Genomic DNA, 20,249 nt, shown 5'->3' with positions numbered 1-20,249 from the left:
TTTTGCCTTTCAATGTTAACTTGAATCTTTTTTCCCTTTTTCCTAGATTTTCCACTAACTTCTCACCTCTCAACACTGGCTAATATTCACAAGATTTACCACACCTTAAACAAGCTGGTAACTTTATTTTTTTATTAATACTCAGCAATGCAGAGTAATTGGCTGCAAAAGATTTCTTCACCGGTTGGATAAATGCCAGCTTCAGAAAGACTAGCTTAAGTACAAATGACGACGACAAAGTTGTATAGTCATACTGGTCTGATTATGTATCTTCGAAAGCATGGTTTTAGTGTAATGATTTAAAGATCAACAAGTGACTGGTTTCAGTTGTTTGTATGAAGACACCCAGATCCCATTGAATCTGGAGCTCTGCAATTTCTCACTATTTGCATAATGTTTTTTTTTATTCTTCCTGCCAAAGTGGACAATATCTCATCTGCCCACATTATAATCCATATGCCAGATCTTTTCCCACTTGCTTAACCTATTTATGTCCCCTTTGTAGCCTCTTGCGTTTTCACAAACTAGCTTTCCTATCTTTGTATCATCGGCAAATTTAGCAATCATGCTTCGAACCGTTCATCCAAGTCATATATAAATTGTAAAATGTTTAGGGCCCACCACTGATCCCTTTCGCACATGACTTGTTACAACTTGTCAACCAGGAAAATACCCATTGATGGCTATCCTCTTTCCTGTTGCCAGCCAATCTTCTATCCCATGCCAACATGTTGCCCCCTACGCCATGAGCTAATTTTCCACAATAACCTTTGATGTGGAACCTTGTCAAATGCCTTCTGGAAGTCCAAATACTGTACACCCACCGGTTGGTTCCCCTTTATCCACAGCGCATGTGACTCCTTTTAAAAACAAACTTAATTGAAATGATAAAGAATGATTTTCCTTTCACAAAACCATGTTGACTCTGCCTTGATTTTTTATTCTAACTCTCCTGCCGTAACATCTTTTAATAGCTTCCAACATTTTTCCTATGACCGATGTTAAGTATACAGGCCTGTAGTTTCCTGCTTTCTATCTCCCACCCCATTTGCTATTTTTCCCCATTTAATGGCACCCTTCCCGAATATAGGGAATTCTGGAATATTAAAACCAAGGCATCCTATCTCATGTTCCACTTCTTTTAAGACCCTAGGATGAAGTCTATCATGGTCTGGGGATTTGTCAGCTTGCACCTCCAACTATTTGCTAAGTACCACTTCCCTGGTGATTGTAATTCTCCTGAATCCCTCTCCCTGCCAATGTCTGGTTTAAGCTATTTCAGGGATGTTACATGTATCCTCTTTAGTAAAGTCCGAAGTAAAATACTTGTTTAATTAACCTGTCATCACCTGGTTTTCTATTATTAATTCCACAGACTCACTTTCGATAGGATCAATGCTCACTTCATTGACTTTTATTGAAGTATCTCTAGAAATTCTTACTATCTATCTTTATATTTCTAACTAGCTTTCTCCTATATGCTAATTTTTACCCTACTTATTAATCTTTTTGTCATTCTTTGTTGTTCTTTATATTCTGTCCAGTCTCTTTTTGGAAGTATTTTTAATCCACAAATTTTCAATATTTTACAATTAACAACAGACTCAATCCCACAAAGCCCCCGCATCCCCCTCCCTCCAATAGTCAACCGTAACCTACTCTCCAAAATGCAATATAAACAAACCACATCAATTGTAAAAGCCACCACTTGCTCCCACTTAGAGCAAATTTCACTCCTCCCCCCCCCCCCCCCCCACACACACACACACACACACACACACACACACACACACACACACACACACACACACACACACGCCACACCGAGGCACAAGGTGGAGAAGCTGACCTCTACCCCAACAAAATCCACCTGAGAGTAATCAGCGAGGCGAAGGCTAAAACATCTCCCCCCGCCTGCAGCCCTGGCCGGTCTGACACCCAGAATGTGGCTTCTAGGGGACTGGCCTCCACATCCATCTCTAGAGCCCCCAAAATGGTGCTGAACACCGTCCTCCAAAACCGTTCCAGCTTCAGACAGGACCAAAACATACATGCGCATGGTTCACAGGGCCCATCCCACATCGCTCTCAGACATCCTCCACCCCTTCGAACGTCCGGCTAATCCTAGACTTTGTAAGGTCTGCCCTGTACACTATCTTCAGCTCTATCATCTCCAGCCTCGCACATGAAACCAAGGCATTTACCCTCCACAGCACCTCACACCACAGTCCCTCCTCCAGAATCTTCCTGTAAGTCGCTGAGATGACCCCCCACCCAAAGCTGACAGCATCGCCTCCAGCAACGAGGAGGCAGGCGCTATCAGGATGATTGGGAAGACCTTCCTCCCAAAGTCCCTTACCAACATATACCTGAAACCTTTGCTCCATGACCGCCCGTACCTGTCGCCCAGCTCCTCAGGCTTGCAAATCGCACTCCCAGAAACAAGTCCTTCATTTCCTTGATCTCCCTCTCCTCCCATCCCCGGAACCTTGCATCCATCCTCTCCGGTTCGAACTCATGATTACCCTTTTTCAACAACCCCCCTCTTCCCCCGACCCATTTCCCAACCTAAAATGCTGCCTAAACTGCTTCCAGATATTCAGAGTGGACTCCCGCGCATTCCATGGGGCCATTGGGAGCAGCGCTGTTGCCAAACCTGCAACCCTGACCCCCTGCAAGAGCCCGCCTCCATCCTCACCCACTAAGCCCCAACCTCCTTACTCAATTCCTGAATATTCTCTGTATTTGCCGCCCAATAGTAACGCATCAAATTTGGGAGTCCTGCCCCCCCCCCAAAAAAACCTGATGTCCCCTCTGCTGTATCACCTTTCCCACCCAAACAAAGAAAGAACTCAGCCTGTTTTCTCCCCCCCCTCCTTAAAAACGCTTTGGGCAAAAAGACTGGCAGGCACTGAAACAAGAACAAGAATTGCGGCAAAAAAATTAATGTTTACTGCCTGTGACCCGACCCGCCACGACAGAGGGAGATTGTTCCACCTCAACAAGTTGGCCTTCACACTCCCACCAAGCTAGTGAAATTGAACTTCCGGAGACCTACCCAGTCATGGGCCATCTGCACCCCCAAATACCTAAAGTGGGACGTTGTGAAATTGCAGCCCCCCCTAACCTTAACCCACTCCAGAGAGGAGACCATAAAGTCTCGGTCTCGTACTCCAGTGCAATGCAGAGTACCCTGAATTCATAACATTTGCACGCATGCTCGCCATCGGCTCTTTATACAACAGCTGTACCCACGCAACAAACGTTGGCCCAATCCCAAATTTCTCCAACACTCCCATCAAATAACTGCACTCCATCCAATCAAATGCCTTCTCTGCATCTAACACCACCACCATCTGTCTCCCTTCCCTCTGCCAGAGAAAGGGCCACATTCAACAACCTCCTCATGTTCAAGGATAACTGTCTGCCCTTGACAAATCACATCTGATTGTCCCCAGCCACCTTCGGAAGACGCGCCTTAGCACCTCAGCACGTTTGCCAATATCTTGGCGTCTTCATTAGCAGAGATATGGGCCTGAATATCTGGAAGCAGAGGTATGACCTAGACCCCACCGGATACTTATCCTTCTTAAGCAACAAAAGATGGAGGCCTGGCCCATTGTTTGCGGCAAGACACCCCTGTCCATCACATTTTTGAACATTCCCACCATGAACAGCGCCAACCTCTCCTTAAACCTTATATAAAATTTGACCGGGAAACCATCTGGCCCCGCCGTCTTCCCTGCCTGCAACCTCCCAATTGCCACCTTCACCTCCTCTACCTCCATCGACTCCTCCAACCTGGCTTTCTCCATCTCACCCAACCTCAGGCACTCATTCCACCCAGTAACTCCCTCATCTCCTGCCAATCCTCTGGTGGCTCCAATTTACACAGGTCCCTATAAAACTCCTCAAACACCTTTATTAATCTGTTCCGGAGCCACCATCAACTCCCTCGTTTTGTCCCGCACTCGAACTATCTCCCTCACCATGGCCACCCTACAAAGCTGACCTGCCAACATACACCCTGCCTTCTCCCCATACTCAGACAGCCCCCCTCGCCCTTCTCAACTGACGCACTGCTCTCCCTGTGGAGAGTTAAATGTTGCCTGGGCTTGAACATTTAAGTTATAAAGAGAACTTGGATAGGCTTGGGTTGTTTTCTCTGGAGCAGAGAAGACTGAGCGTTGACCTAATTGAGGTGTACAAGATTGAGGGGAATGGACAGGGTGGTCAGTTACGAGGGGACACGTTCAAAGTGGGAGGTTTGGGGGGGATTTGAGGAAAAACTTTTTTACCCAGAGAGTGGTGACCGCCTGGAATGCACTGTCTGGTAGGGTGGTAGAGACGGGATGCCTCATCCTTTAAATAGTACCTGGATGAATACTTGGCACGCCATAACATTCCAGGCTATGGGCCAAGTGCTGGCAAGTGGGATTAGGTGGGCAGGTCAGGGCCTTTCATGCATCGGTGCAGATTCGATGGGCTGAAGGGTCTCTTCTGCACTGTGTTCTGTGATTCTGAATAGATCAAACCTCACCTGCAACTCCCTCCTCTTTGTCAGAAGCCCCATGTCCCACGAATACCTCGCATCCGCCTCCAAAATCTCTTCTACCAGTCGTTGGCGTTCCTCCATCTCCTCCCTATCCACCTTGGCCTTAAACGAGATCACCTCCCCTCCTCACCACCGTCTTCAGAGCCTCCAAAAGCACAGACAGCGAGACCTCCTTTGCAATATACTCCTTCATCACCTTCCTTACCTTATCACAGAAGCTCCAATCCACAAACAACCACACATCCATCCTCCACCCCGACTTCTTGGGCTGCCCCCTTCTCCAACACCACGTCCATCCAATGAGGAGTGTGTTCTGAGATCACAAATGCCGAATACTCTGCTCTTTGAACTCCAGCTGACAGCACATTTCCCAGCACAAAAAAGTTAATCCTTGAAAACACCTCGTGCAACAGGGAGAAAAACTAATGTTCCCGTTCTCGCTCGCTCGCACTCTCTCTCGCCCCCTGATCCACCACCACCGTCTCCATCTGAAACCTCACCTGCTACCCACCAAAGTTCCCCCCCCCCCCCCAGCCCTATTATCAAACTCCGAATGAAATACTTGGCTCACCCACACCTTCCTATGCCTCACCTGATTCTTCACCCTCCGATGGATCTCCTGCAGCATCACGACATTGGCTTTTAAATTCTTCAAAAGCGTAAAAACTCTTGCTCTCTCCAGCGCCCATCCGGCCGGACCTGCCACGTCTTTTGTTACCATCAACCCCTTCCCCTCCCAGAATCTTTCCCACCCATTTTCTCTTGTAAACGCCTCACTCAGTATCAAACCCCCCACCCCTACCATTCACACTCTCCAGGTACATCGAAGCCTGCCTGACCAGGCTCCAACGACTGCAGCCCCTCCCTCCACCACACTCCCGTTGACTAGCCGGCCTACGTTTGCTGACGTGATGACCCCTGCCCGAGACCTCCTTCCCATCCCATCCTTAGTAACTCGGCCCCATGTGCCCAAAACCCATCTGCCTCAAATCAAAAATAAAATGAAACCGCACCCATAAGGAAAAATCCAGAACACACGTAAATAAGCCTCCCATTTTTATTTATTTTGAAATGTCATTTATACACTTAGAACATAGAACATACATATGGTGCAGAAGGAGGCCATTCGGCCCATCGAGTCTGCACCGCCCCACTTAAGCCCTCACTTCCACCCTATCCCCGTAACCCAATAACCCCATCTAACCTTTTTGGTCGCTAAGGGCAATTTATTATGGCCAGTCCATCTAACCTGCACATCTTTGAACTGTGGGAGGAAACCGGAGTACCCAGAGGAAACCCACGCAGACACGGGGAGAATGTGCAGACTCCGTCCCGTCCCCCCCAGTGCTGACGTGATGCCACGAGGGGGAATTCCCACAAGACGCCTGGGTGATGCGCAGTTCACAACGCACGTTGCACATGCACAGTATATTACAAAATCTGAAAAATTCCAAAATCCAACACGTACTTGGCCCCAAGCATTTTGGATAAGGGATTTTCAACCTGTACTAATACTTTAGTTAAATTTTTCATTATCTTTCCCTCTATCAGAATGAATTGTTTGAGCTTGTCCACAGATTGTACTGTTTCTTTGTTGCTGCTTGTAGGATTGCAACGACAAAGAGCACCACAACCATTACTGAAGCAAATTACACAGATTAAACTTGGATAATTCCTGTAGAAAATAAATTGGTAATTCATTTGCCCCTCTGACTCGCTCATGCTATTCTGCATTGAGATTCACTAACGGAAATGCAGAGTAACAAACTCTCAGCAAGTCCAGAACAAGAGGCCAAATTTGAATATTAGAATGAGGTCATTTTAGGAATGAATTTGGAAAGCATGTTTTCAAACACTGAAGTGAAAATCTGGAACCGTTTCCAACAGGCAAAGGTTGCTGGGTCAATTGAGGTCATGAGACTCGGATTAATAACATTTTGTTAGACATGAGTATCCAGGGATAGGGAGCAAGAACACATGAAACAGGAGCATGATGAGCCTGCAATGCCATTCAATATTTCCAAGGCTGATGTTGGGCCTCAAAACCACTTTGCTGCCCATTCTCCATATACCTTGATACCCTGAGAGACGAAAAATCAGTCTGTACCAGCTTTAAAGGTATTTAAAGCTGCAATATCCTAAGTTTCTGGGATCGAGAATTCTAAAGATTCACAACTCTTTGGTTGAAGTAACTTCTCCTCATTTCACTTCTAAATTTTTATCCTGAAACTGTACCCTCGACCGACCAATGGAAAGAAAAATCTCAGCATTTGTCTTATCAAGCCCTCCAGACACGGTGGCACAGTGGTTAGCACTGCTGCATCACAGCTCTAAGGACACGGGTTCAATTCCGGCCTCGGGTGACTGTTGTGGAATTTACGCTTTCTCCCTGTGTCTGTGTGGGTTTCCTCGGGTGCTCCGGTTTCCTCCCACAGTCCAAAGAGTGTGGGTTAGGTGGATTGGCTATGCTAAATTGCCCCTTAGTGTCCAAACGTTTAGGTGGGGTTACTGGGTTACGATGATCGGGTGGAGGCGTGGGCTTAAGAGTGCTCTTTCCAAGGGCTGGTTCAGACTCGAAAAACCGAATGGCCTCCTGCACTGTAAATTCTATGGTTCAATGAGATCGCCCCCCCCATTCTTTTGAACTCCAGAGGACATAGCCCTAATTTACTAATTCTCCCATCATAGGACAGCCCCTTCATCTTGGGGAACAAAGTAGTTAACGCTGTACTGTCTCCAGTGCAACTATATCTTAAATGTGGAGATCAAAACCACATGCAGTACTTCAAATGTGGTCTCCCTGTACAATTCCTGCAAGAATTCTTTATTTATGTACTCCAATCCCCATGCAAATAAAGACCAAAATGCCATTTGCCTCCTTCCTAAATGCTCGCTGTACCTGTATGATAACTTTTTGCATTCCTTGTACAAGCATACCCAAGTCTCTTTGACCATCAACATGACGTTTCTCATTTAAAAAAAAAAAAATCAGCTTTTCTATTATTTTGATCAAAGTTCAAACAAAGGCAACTAAATAGAATTGAGGTGTAGAGCACCTGATCTGATTGAATCACGGAATATACTTGTGTTGCTGAATAGCATCTTTCCTGTTTCCCATGTTCCTTTAGGATGTTATGAGCCAGGGTTTAGAGAATCCCAAAGTGTATCATGGAGTTCACCTCACCCACAAGATTTAATAGATTGTGGTATGGGGAGCATACGGCCCACTCTACAGGTGTGGTACATCAGAAATTGAAAAGTATTTTTTAAAGCAAAACAATGTTTATTCTATGAACTCAAGTTAACCTTTTCAAAACACACAGTGAACATCTTAGCAACCATTAATTCAAATACAACCCCCAAAGAATACAACACTAAGTAATCCTTAAGCTGTCCTTTTAACATCCATAAGACTTTAAAAAAAACTTTAAACAGAAGCACATCAGGTTAAAGTCGCTACTGAGAGCTGTTATTAGTTGTAAATTACCAAAGGATCGATTTACAGTCTTTAGATTAGAGAGAGAGAGAGACTAATACCCCTTCTGGCTGTGACTGCAGCTATCCAGCTCTGAAAAACAAAACTAAAACACACCCTGCAGCAAACAGCCTAAAACAAAAGTAAAAAGCTGACAGGCAGCCCAGCTCCACCCACTCTCTGACATCACTGCAATAATAAACACCCATTTCCTAAAGGTACTCTCATGACGAGGATTATATTTAAATTGCTTTCCTTTCTTCCCCCAATCATAAACTGGTGGATGTTTTATATTTTGGGGGTGGTGCATGCTGCAGGGAAGGCCTAAATACTTTTTGCCTTTTTCATTTAGATATAATGGTACACTGCTCCAGAGGGAAGATTTCTCATGTTTATATTTGGTAAATGTGGGCTCTGCAGATTTTGACCAATCCTCTGTCTGAATCTACCACCCTCAATTACTTTTAACCATGAAGGTAAAGGTGACTTGAGCTCCTGGACTCCCAGTGTTGTCTACTTGGGTGACTTGAATAATCCAGTATCCATGGAATCAGACTTATTTTCACACCCCTTTATTCATTTTGAGTTGATGCAGTGAAATGAAAGAGCCATCTCACTTTATAATCCACACTCCAGAGTCACTTCCTCACCTTGTTTTTTATTTGCTCATTCATGGATTGTGGGCACTGGCGAGGCTAGCATTGGTGGTTGTGAGCTGCTGCCTTGAACTGTTGCAGTACTTGTAGTGTAGATAGACACTAGTGCTGTTCTTGTGGTGTTGATACACACCAGTGCTGTGCTTGTGGTGTAGATACACACCAGTGCTGTTCGTGTGGTGTAGATACACACCAGTGCTGAATGAGAGCAAGTTCCAAGACTTTGATCCAGCAACAGTGATGGAACGGTGATGTATTTCCAAGTCAGGTTGGTTTGTTACTTACAGTTGGTGAAATTTCCGGGCATTTTCTGTCCTTGTAGTCAGGATGGTGGAGCTTGCAGCTAAGTAAGCTGCTATTGAAGGACCCTTGGCAAGCTGCTGCATTGCATAGTATATACTGTTGCATTTTGTACCACTGGTGAAGGGAGTCGATGTTTAAGGTGGTGAATGAATTGGTAATTCTTCAGGCTGTTTTTTTGTCCCGACTGGTATTGAGCGCGATGTTGAGTATTCCATTTGAGTATTCCATTACACTCTTAACCTGTGCCTTGTAGGTGATGGACAGGCTTTGGGCAGTCGGGAATTGAGTTAATCAGTGCAGAATTTCCAACTTCTGACCTGCTCTAGTAGTCACAGTGGCTGATCTGGCTACAGTTCTGCACAGTGGTGTTCCTCAATGTTGATGGTGGGGGATTTGGTCATTTATGTCAGGAGGAGGTGGTTGGGGTCTTTCTTGTGGATATGGTAATTGCCTGGCTCTTAAGTGACAATTCACATTCATGCCACACGTCAGCCCAAGCCTGAATGTTGTCCAAGCCTTGCCACATGCAAGCACAATTGTTTCAGTATCTGAGGAGTTGCAATTGATGCTGAACATTGTGCAATCATCAGTGAACATCCTCATTTCTGACCTTACGGTGGAGAGAAGGTCATTGATGAAGCAGCTATAAATGGTTGGGCCTAGGACGCTGCCTTGAAGTACTGTTGAAGTAATATTCTGGGATTGAGATGTTTGGACCCCAACAACCACAACCATTTTCCTTTGTTGTAGGTAAACTGCTGCCAGTGGAGAATTTTTCCGTGCATCGTGCATATGTTTACGTTATTCGCAGACCATAATCCCGTATTGGGCCTGTTCATCTCCCCACCCCCACTTCATACGAGTACACGCTGGAACAACCTTCAGATTCTCCACGTGGATGCATTTCAAAAAGCTGCCTCCCCTTCCCCACCAGGCCATTGTCGTCAGCAGTGGCTGACAAGTCGTTGTCACCCTCCATTTCATGGATTCCTTGCCACTCGCATCTCGCATCCCAGGTTGGACCAAGGCGGCCCCTCCATTATCCTGCGTGTGCCACATCATTTAGTATGGAGTCCAGCACTGGGTTTTGCCAGACGATTTGAAGGCCTATACTTCCAAAATCCAGGAATAAGCATCGGACAGCATTTTCTATAGAGAACGCGTGTGGTGGTTCCAGAATGCGGGTGCGACCCTCTCCTGCAGGACCTCCACAAAGGACACCCAAGGGTGTTGAAGATGAAATTGCTGGCCCGCAACTACGTTTGGTGGCCCGGTTTGACGCAGGTATTGAGTGGTTGGCCCAGCGTTGTGTGCCTCGACAAGAGCATAAGAAGTTGCCCCAGGCAGCATCGCTTCACCCATGGGAATGGCTGGGTCGGCCCTGGTCCTGTCTCCATGTTGACTTTGTGGGTCCTTTCCAGGAAGTGGTGTTTCCCATCGTTGTGGATGCCCACTCCACCCCAGGTGGATGGAGGTACACCAATTGCAGGTATGCACCGCTAGGGGGCTACCATTGAGTGACTACGCTAGATCTTCACGCAATGCATCCCTAAGGTGTTGGTCTCGAACAACAGGACGGCCTTCACAAGCACGGTATTTGTCTCTTCGTGATCACCAACGGGATTCGCTACATACGTACCGTCCCGTACCACCCGGCCTTAAATGGATTTGCTGAAAAGGCTATCCAAATATTCAAACAATGGATCTTGGAGACTCGATTGTCATGTTTCTTGTTCTGCTATTGGAACGTGCCGCATGCCGCGACAGGAATCATCCTACAAATGCGGGCTGGGAGTCCAACTGACACGTGCACCACCTCTGTCGCTGCGTTCCCAAAGTGCAGGGCCAGATTCCGGACACTCCTGTCCCACGTCTTCTGCTGCCACAACTGACACTGTTACCCCTAGCACTGGCAACAGTCGAGATCCAAGATGCGGAGATTCCAGACCCGGACTCATCCGAATCAGACTCCAATATGGACATTCAGCCTGTAGCAGAGAACGCCACATCGATTCCCAATGTCGCAGTGATCCGACCTCGTCGCTTCGCGTGCAAGCGGTGATCTCCTGTCTGGTATACGCCTCTGGACCCGGCCCAGATGATGCCTTAGTCCCGTCCCCAGGTGAAAAGAACGAGGGTTCCCTCGCGCTAGTTTTCCAACGGGGTGTCCCTATGGACCTTGTGGAGGAGTTGTTGCAACCCCCACGGAGTTTACGGCTGTGGACCATGTGGTTCCCCATGGCCTCCATGGAATATGAACTTCCCGGAGGAGAGCGCTCTGGGTGTAGGTCAAGGAGAGAGAGACACTTTGAGTGGTGGAGAATTATTGTGTATAGAGAATAAACCAATATTATTGTATCCAGCCTACCGTTCCATGTGTATTCACTCTGCGTGGTTCCACAGATACCCTCTTGTTTTTTTTTTAAATAATTTTTATTGAGAAATTTTGATTTTATACAACATTGACGCACCTTAGTAAAATACCGAAAATAACAATAATATTAACAATCATATACATTCGCCCCATCTCCATGAACAACCCAGCATTTTAACAACAACGCAAATTAACACACTATAAAGTTACAGAATAAACACTACAATAATGCGCCCCCCCCCCCCGCCCCCCGGGTTGCTGCTGCTATTGACCCAGTTACCTATCTCTGAGCCAGGAAGTCCAGAAAAGGCTGCCATCGTTTATAGAACCCTTGTATTGATCCTCTCAGGGCAAATTTGACCTTTTCCAATTTTATAAATCCTGCCATGTCACTGATCCAGGTCTCCACACTTGGGGGCCTTGCATCCTTCCATTGTAACAGAATCCTTCGACGGGCTACTAGGGACGCAAAGGCCAGGACACCGGCCTCTTTCGCCTCCTGCACTCCCGGCTCTACCGCAACTCCAAAAATCGCGAGTCCCCACCCTGGTTTGACCCTGGATCCAACCACCCTCGACACCGTCCCCGCCACCCCCTTCCAGAATTCTTCCAGTGCTGGGCATGCCCAGAACATATGGGCGTGGTTCGCAGGACTCCCCGAACATCTGGTGCACCTGTCCGCACCCCCGAAGAACCTACTCATCCTAGTCCCGGACATGTGGGCCCGGTGCAGCACCTTAAATTGGATGAGACTAAGCCTCGCACATGAGGAGGAAGAGTTGACTCTCTCCAAGGCATCCGCCCAAGTCCCGTCCTCTATCTGCTCCCCGAGTTCCTCCTCCCATTTAGCCTTCAGCTCCTCCACTGATGACTCCTCCACCTCCTGCATTACCTTATAGATGTCAGACACCTTCCCCTCTCCTACCCACACCCCCGAAAGCACTCTGTCCATCGTCCCCTGCGAGGGCAGCAAAGGGAATCCCTCTACCTGTCGCCTAGCAAACGCCTTTACCTGCAGGTATCTGAACATGTTCCCCTGGGGAAGGCCAAATTTATCTTCCAGTTCCCCCAGGCCCGCAAACCTCCCGCCAATAAACAGGTCCCTCAATTTGCTGATGCCCGCCCTTTGCCACCCCCTGAATCCCCCATCCGTGTTCCCCGGGATGAACCGATGGTTGCCACCCAGTGGAGCCTCCATCGAGCCCCCTGTTTCCCCCCGATGCCGTCTCCATTGTTCCCAGATTCTTAGGGTCGCCGCCACCACCGGGCTCGTGGTAAACCTCTTAGGGGAGAGCGGCAACGGTGCCGTTACCATGGCACCCAGGCTCGTACCTCTACATGACGCCATCTCCATTCTTTTCCACGCCACCCCTCCCCCCTCCATCACCCATTTACGCACCATTGACACATTGGCTGCCCAATAGTACCCCAGAAGGTTGGGCAGTGCCAGCCCACCTCCATCCCTTCCTCACTCCAGGAACACCCTCCTCACTCTCGGAGTCCCATGTGCCCACACAAAACTCAGAATACTGCTAGTCACTCTCCTAAAGAAGGCCCTGGGGATAAATATGGGCAGGCACTGAAAAAGGAACAAGAACCTCGGAAGCACCGTCATTTTGATGGACTGCACCCTCCCCGCCAACGACAATGGCAGCATGTCCCACCTCCTGAACTCCTCCTCCATCTGATCTACCAGCCTGGTAAAGTTATGCTTGTGGAGAGTCCCCCAGTCCCTGGCCACTTGCACCCCCAGGTACCTAAAGCTCTCCCCTGCCCGCCTAAGCGGGAGCCTACCAATTCCTTCCTCCTGGTCTCCAGGGTGCACCACAAACGCCTCGCTCTTGCCTAAGTTTAATTTATAACCTGAGAAGGTCCCAAACTCGGCTAGTAACTCCATCACTCCCGGCATCCCTCCCACCGGGTCCGCCACATACAGTAACAGGTCGTCGGCATACAACGACACCCTATGTTCCTCTCCACCTCGCACCAAGCCTCTCCACCTCTCTGAATCTCTCAATGCCATCGCCAGCGGCTCGATTGCCAGTGCAAACAACAAGGGGGACAGGGGGCAACCCTGCCTGGTCCCTCGGTAAAGCCGGAAGTACTCCGACCTCCTCCTATTCGTGGCCACGCACGCCATCGGGGCCTCATATAGCAGCCTCACCCATCTAATAAACCCTTCACCAAATTCAAACCTCCCCAACACCTCCCATAGGTACCCCCACTCCACTCTATCGAAGGCCTTCTCCGCATCCAGTGCCACCACTATCTCTGCCTCCCCCTCAATCGCCGGCATCATAATGGCATTCAGCAATCTCCGCACATTCGTGTTCAGCTGCCTTCCCTTCACAAAACCTGTCTGGTCCTCGTGCACAACCCCTGGCACACAGTCCTCTATCCTGGTGGCCAGGATTTTTGCCAGCACCTTAGCGTCCACGTTGAGGAGAGATATGGGCCTGTATGAACCACACTGCTGGGGGTCCTTGTCCTTCTTTAAAATTAACGAGATCAGCGTCCGTGACATCGTCGGGGGCAAAGTCCCCCCCCTCCCACGCTTCATTGAGTGTTCGCACCAGCAAGGGGCCCACTAGATCCACAAACTTTTTATAAAATTCCACCGGGAACCCATCCGGCCCCGGTGCCTTCCCTGACTGCATCTGCCCGATCCCCTTAACTAGCTCCTCCAGCTCAATCGGCGCACCCAACCCCTCCACCTTCTCCTCCTGCACCTTCGGGAAAGAAAGCCCGTCCAGAAACCTCTCCATTCCCCTCCTCTCCCCCGTTGGCTCCGACCGGTACAGTTCCCCGTAAAAATCCTTGAAGACCTCATTCACCTCTACCCCCTTCCGCACCACATTCCCACTCTTATCTCTCACTCCAGCAATCTCCTTAGCCGCATCCCGCTTACGCAGCTGATGAGCCAGCATCCTACTCGCCTTTTCACCATGTTCGTACACTGCCCCTTGTGCCTTCCTCCACTGTGCCTCCGCCTTTCTAGTGGTCAGCAAATCAAATTTAGCCTGCAGGCTGCGCCTCTCCCCCAACAGTCCCTCCTCTGGTGCCTCTGCATACCTCCTGTCCACCTCCAGCATCTTTCCCACCAGTCTATCCCTCTCACTCCTCTCGCTCCTCTCCCTGTGTGCCCGGATGGATATCAGCTCCCCACGAATTACTGCCTTCAGGGCTTCCCAGACCATCCCCACCTGAACCTCCCCCGTATCATTCACCTCAAGGTACCCCTCAATACTTGCCCGGACCCTCCTACACACCTCCTCCGCCAACAACCCCACATCCAACCGCCACAACGGACGTTGGTCTCGCACCTCTCCCATCTCCAACTCTATCCAATGCGGAGCGTGGTCGGAGATTGTAATGGCCGAATACTCGGCCTCCTCCACTCTCGGAATCAGTCCCCTACTCACCACGAAGAAATCTATCCGAGAGTAGACCCTATGTACGTGGGAGAAGAAAGAGTACTCGCGTGCCCTCGGCCTCACAAACCTCCATGGATCCACCCCACCCATCTGGTCCATAAACCCTCTCAGTACCTTGGCCGCCGCCGGCCTCCTACCCGTCCTAGAGCTGGACCGATCCAGTGAAGGATCCAACACCGTATTAAAGTCCCCCCCTATGATCAGACCTCCCGCCTCCAGATCCGGGATCCGTCCCAACATACGCCTCATAAAGCCCGCATCGTCCCAATTTGGGGCATACACACTAGCCAGTACCACCTTCTCTCCTTGTAGCCTGCCCCTAACCATCACATACCTACCCCCCTTATCCGCCACCACCTCCGATGCCTCAAACGACACATTTTTCCCCACCAGAATCGCCACTCCCCGGTTCCTCTCATCCAACCCCGAGTGGAAAACCTGCCCCACCCATCCCTTCCTCAGGCGGACCTGGTCCGCCACCCTCAGGTGGGTCTCCTGAAGCATTGCCACATCCGCCTTTTGCCTCTTCAGGTGAGCCAGTACCCTCGACCGCTTCACCGGCCCATTCAACCCTCTCACATTCCAGGTGACCAACCGGATCAGAGGGCGTCCCGCCCCCCTCCCCCGTCGACTAGCCATAGCCCGTCGACTGCCCGCCCCAGGCCAGCACCCCCTGCTCGACCCCGTCCCCATAGCGACAACCCCTCACCTCTGTCCCCGCAGCCCCCACCAGCTCCTTCTTGACCCTACCAGCAGCAACCCGGTATTCCCCTTTCCCCCCCTCCCTTCCCCCCCCAGGCTAGGAACCCTCCCAGCCGCGAACCGTCCTCCATTGTACTTCCGTGGGTCAGCTAACTTCTGCTGACCCCGGAAACTCCCGCCAATAGCCCGACCCCTCCCGAAGTGGGATCATCCCCCAATCTATCCCTCCTCCTGGCACCTCTCCAGCGCGGGGAAGAACCAGTTAAGGCCCCGCCTCCCCCGTCACCATCTCCACCCCCCAGCCCCGCAGCACGGGAAACCAGAGGAAAGCCCGCGCTTTCGCACTGCCCCACCACACCCTTCTGACGCAGCTCCCAAATATCAGCCCCACTCCATACCCCCACTCCGGCATAGAATACAACATACCCCCCCGACCCTCCCCTCAAGATACACAGCCCAAACAATGTCCCACAGCACAAAAACAAAAACATAGCAGAACAACCCCTCCGTAAATAACCATATCAAAATTGCAAAAGTACTAAAACAAGAAGAAAACAACAGAAGAAAAAGAGAACACAGCAACAGCAGAATCCAGCACTAATATCTTACAGCCGACCTCGCAACTCCCAACCCCTAGTTCAAGTCCAGTTTCTCCGTCCGCACGAAGGCCCACGCCTCCTCCGGGGAATCGAAATAATAGTGCCGATCCAAATAAGTTACCCACAGGCGCGCGGGCGGCAACATTCCGAACTTTATCTTTTTTCTATAAAGCACCTCTTTCGTCCGATTAAATCCGGACCGCCGCTTAGCCACCTCCGCACTCCAGTCCTGGTAGATCCGCACTACCCCATTCTCCCAATTGCTGCTCTTCACCTTCTTGGCCCAGCGCAGCACGCACTCCCGATCACTGAACCGGTGGAACCTCACCAGCACCGCACGCGGGGGTTCATCTTCCTTGGGCCTCCTGGCCAGCACCCTGTGCGCTCCCTCCAGCTCCAAGGGCAGATGGAGAGATCCGGCCCCCACTAGCGAATTCAGCATTACAGCCACATAGGCTGTCAGGTCCGATCCCTCCAGCCCCTCTGCAAGGCCCAAGATCCGCAGGTTTTTCCGCCTCATGCGGTGATCCAGCTCCTCAAAGCGTTCCTGCCACTTCTTGTGGAGTGCTTCGTGCCCCTCCACCTTACTCACGAGGACCATGGCCTCCTCCTCTCGTTCAATGGCCTGCGTCTGCAACTTCTTGATGGCAGCACCCTGGGTGGACTGAATCTCTGACAGCCTTCTGTTCGTTTCCTGCAGAGAGCTCAGTACTTCATCCTTGAATTCTTTAAAGCAGCGCAGGAGATCAGTTTGTTGCTCCTGGGCCCACAGCCTCCAATCCTCTGGGGCTCCTCCGGTGGCCATTTTGGATCCCTTCCCCCGTTTTTTCTGAGGAGCTGCTGCTGTTTTTTCCCCCTTTCCACTCCGAGTTCGAGTCATGGACTGCAGGGAAAGTCGTTCAGCACACCTTCCCCCACCGGGAGACGTCGAAAAATTTCCGTTTTGGGCTCTCAAAAGAGCCGAAAAATCTCTTTAAAACGGGAGCTTCCAAATGTCTGGCTTACTGATCCATCACAGCCACCGGAAGTCCAGATACCCTCTTGTTGATCAACACTGCAGCCACCTGGAGCCTTTCATCGAAACCCGAATGGTACTGCCCCACCCAGCCCTTCCATAACCTTGTTTGGACCTTGATCCTGAAATGGGTCTTCTGTAAATGCACCACATCAGCCCTCAAGCTTCTTGGGTACGCAAATACCCGTGACCTTTTTACTGGACTGCTTATCCCCTTACATTCTAAGTTATCAATCGGAGAGGAGGCCTTCTGCCGCCCCCCAAAACCAACCCAGAGTCAGCCATTCCAGAACAAAGACAAAGAATCAGTTACTTACCCCCAACAATACCACACTCCAATAAACAAACAGCCGAAAGGAGAAAAAGACCCCTATCTTTCTTTCTCAACCCCCCTATCCAACCCCAAACAAAACGAGAAAAAAATAATAAGCTCATTACCTAAATGAGAATCCCTAAGCCATAAGCTGCAGATACCCCCACTCTGTCAGCTTGCAGGGTCACCGTGCACAGAGTAAAACCAGAACAGTAATCGTGCTGACTACCATCCCCCGCACACTTCCAACTTTAATGCAGAAATATAGAGGAGAAAATTCCCTGAAATATAAACTCCAAACTCGCCCAGAACATTCCCACTGCCCAGCAAGTCCCCATAATCGTATGCCCTTGCCCGCATTTCAAAAATCCTGTAGATACAAATGGACCTAACAATTAGTTCGCCCCCACTCGTGCTTCTTTACAAACTCATCCTCCGGCACATCAAAATAATAGTCTCATTCTTTGAAAGTCACTTGAAGACGAGCCTGGTATACCATACTGAATCGCACATTACTTTTGTACAACATGGCTTTGCCCTTGTGGAATGCCGCACTCCTTCTAGCCACTTCTGCTCCCACACACAATCTTCCCAAACATCTTGGACAAATAGTCGGTAGGATTTGGGTCCTCCAGCACCTCAACGATTCTTAAATTCTGTCATCTGGAATGGTTTTCCAGATTGTCCACCGTCACTGCTTTATGCCCTTCAGCCAGCAACACCACCTCTGCCTTGAGGGAAACAATCCGGTCATTCTGGTCGAGTGTACCACCTCCACCCTTGTATCACTGCACCTTGCGTCTTTGCCTTTCGATCTGTCTTCTCCACGGCCACACGGATGGGGGCTAGAACCCCATCCATTGCCTTATCAAGGTCCTCGGAGACCGCCTGCTGCTGTTAAGTAATGGGTTAAGAGACATTGCAATTAGTTGTCTCATTTATGTTAAGTGTTCAATGATTGTGTCATTTATGTTGAATGTTCACACTGGTTTAGCACACTAGGCTAAATCGCTGGCTTTGAAAGCAGAGCAAGGCAGGCCAGCAGCACGGTTCAATTTATGTTAAATGTTCAATGATTGACACTGATATGTAAAGGGGCTTCAGGTGGACTCTGGATCTTGTGATGTGATGATTGAGTTTAGTGCAGAGTCTGTTAAAGTGAAATAAAGGTGTTTGTGAAAAGGAGCTGGACTTTTGTCTCTTCATATCACAGCATCCATTTGTTTAACAACTGGTAGCAGAGGATGGTTTCTGTGTAAATGTGAAGGGTTGAAAGATACAATTTTTCCAGATCAAACCAAGGAGTGAAAAAAAAGGGGATATATGGCTGAACCCAGGACGAAGATGGCTGGATATGATTATCCTCCCTTATTTTCTGAAAGGGAATCATATGACCAATGGAGAAGTGCGGTAGTTATGTGGACTAAGGTGACTGCTTTAGGAAAGAGAAAGCAAGGTATGGCATTGGCTCTTACTTTACCGTATGGCAGTAAAATCCGAAACAAAGTGCTTTCTGAGCTGGAGTTGGAAGAGTTAGACTCAGAAGAAGGTCTGGCGACTTTATTACTTTATATGGATAAGATTTATAAGAAAGATGACTTGTTAAGTGCGTATGAAGCATGGTCGGATTTTGATAAGTTCTGGAAAATGGAGGATTTATCTATGGAAGACTATATAATGGAATTTGGCAGACTTTATAAAAGGCTGCAGAAACACAGGCTGGAATTTCCACAGTCTGTGTTGGCCTTTAAATTACTTGACTGTGCTAGAGTGAGCAACATGGATAGGCTCTTGGTTTTGACAGGAGTTCAGTTTACGGATAACAATACCTTATTCGAACAGATGACAACAGCTTTAAAAAGAATTTTGGGGAAACATTCAATTCCAATGGCTCTGATGACCCAAATAGGTCAGCCTGCAATAAGGCAGAATATGGAAGATACGCTACTAACAGGATGGCGAAATCGTATGGCTACGAACAGGCCTCGACTATAAAAGGAGACCGAGACAAGAAAATTATGAAGCCAGAAACCCAGTTAGAACCTACAATAGGAGGATGAACCCCAGAAATGCAAGGGGCATGATAAATCGATGTTTTCGATGTGACTCTCAATACCATTATGCTTTCAACTGTCCAACTCGTTATGATAGAGTATTTGAAGCGACACATGACACGGAAGAGTCAGAAGAGGAAAAAGATAGTGACAAGAAAGAAGGCATTGTCCTATTAACAAGCTGTTTTACGCCGGTAATGAGGGTGTTGGTTGCAGAATCTTTTAACTGCTGTATTGGACAGTGGCTGCACATCTACTGTGTGTGGGATTGACTGGTTAAAATGTTATCTGGACTCATTGGATGCTGAAAATCATAACAAGGTTAAGGAATTTAAAAGTTCCACAAGTTTCAGGTTTGGGGATGATAATACTCTGAAGTTGCTGAAAAGAGTGGTGATCCCTTTCAATATTGCTGGAGAGAATCATTTTATTAGCACGGATGTTGTATCAAGTGAGATACCTTTGCTTCTGCGCAGCCCGTCGATGAAGAAAGCACACATGAAGCTGGATATGGAACAGGATAAGGCAACAGTTTTTGGAAAGACGGTGGACTTACAATTTACACAGTCGGGACATTATTGTATTCCATTATTGACAAATAATGTTTCAAGTAGAGTGGTTAAGGATGTGTTAATGGCAGTTGATAATGCGACTTTAGCTGGTAAAAAGCTTATTGTAGTAAAACTGCATAGGCAATTTGCACATCCGTCTCCTCGGAGGCTGAAAAATGTATTAAAGGATGCAGGGGTAAGGGATGACGAGTATTCTA

The 20,249-nt window shown here is 48.7% G+C and overlaps 1 protein-coding gene across 1 annotated transcript in view; it reads left to right on the top strand.

Annotated features, from left to right (window-relative positions):
• The window catches only part of dcun1d4 (DCN1, defective in cullin neddylation 1, domain containing 4 (S. cerevisiae)), a 126,850-nt gene that overhangs the window by 23,828 nt on the left and 82,773 nt on the right, over positions 1-20,249 (top strand). Inside the window, 1 exon segment of the mRNA XM_038791200.1 lies at positions 47-117. Within this exon segment, the coding sequence (XP_038647128.1) occupies positions 47-117 (71 nt within the window).

Source organism: Scyliorhinus canicula, chromosome 3, assembly GCF_902713615.1.
Source record: "Scyliorhinus canicula chromosome 3, sScyCan1.1, whole genome shotgun sequence".
Classification (NCBI taxonomy): domain Eukaryota; kingdom Metazoa; phylum Chordata; class Chondrichthyes; order Carcharhiniformes; family Scyliorhinidae; genus Scyliorhinus; species Scyliorhinus canicula.
Note: the sequence above shows the minus strand (reverse complement) of the source record. Positions and strands in the feature narration are given on the sequence as shown.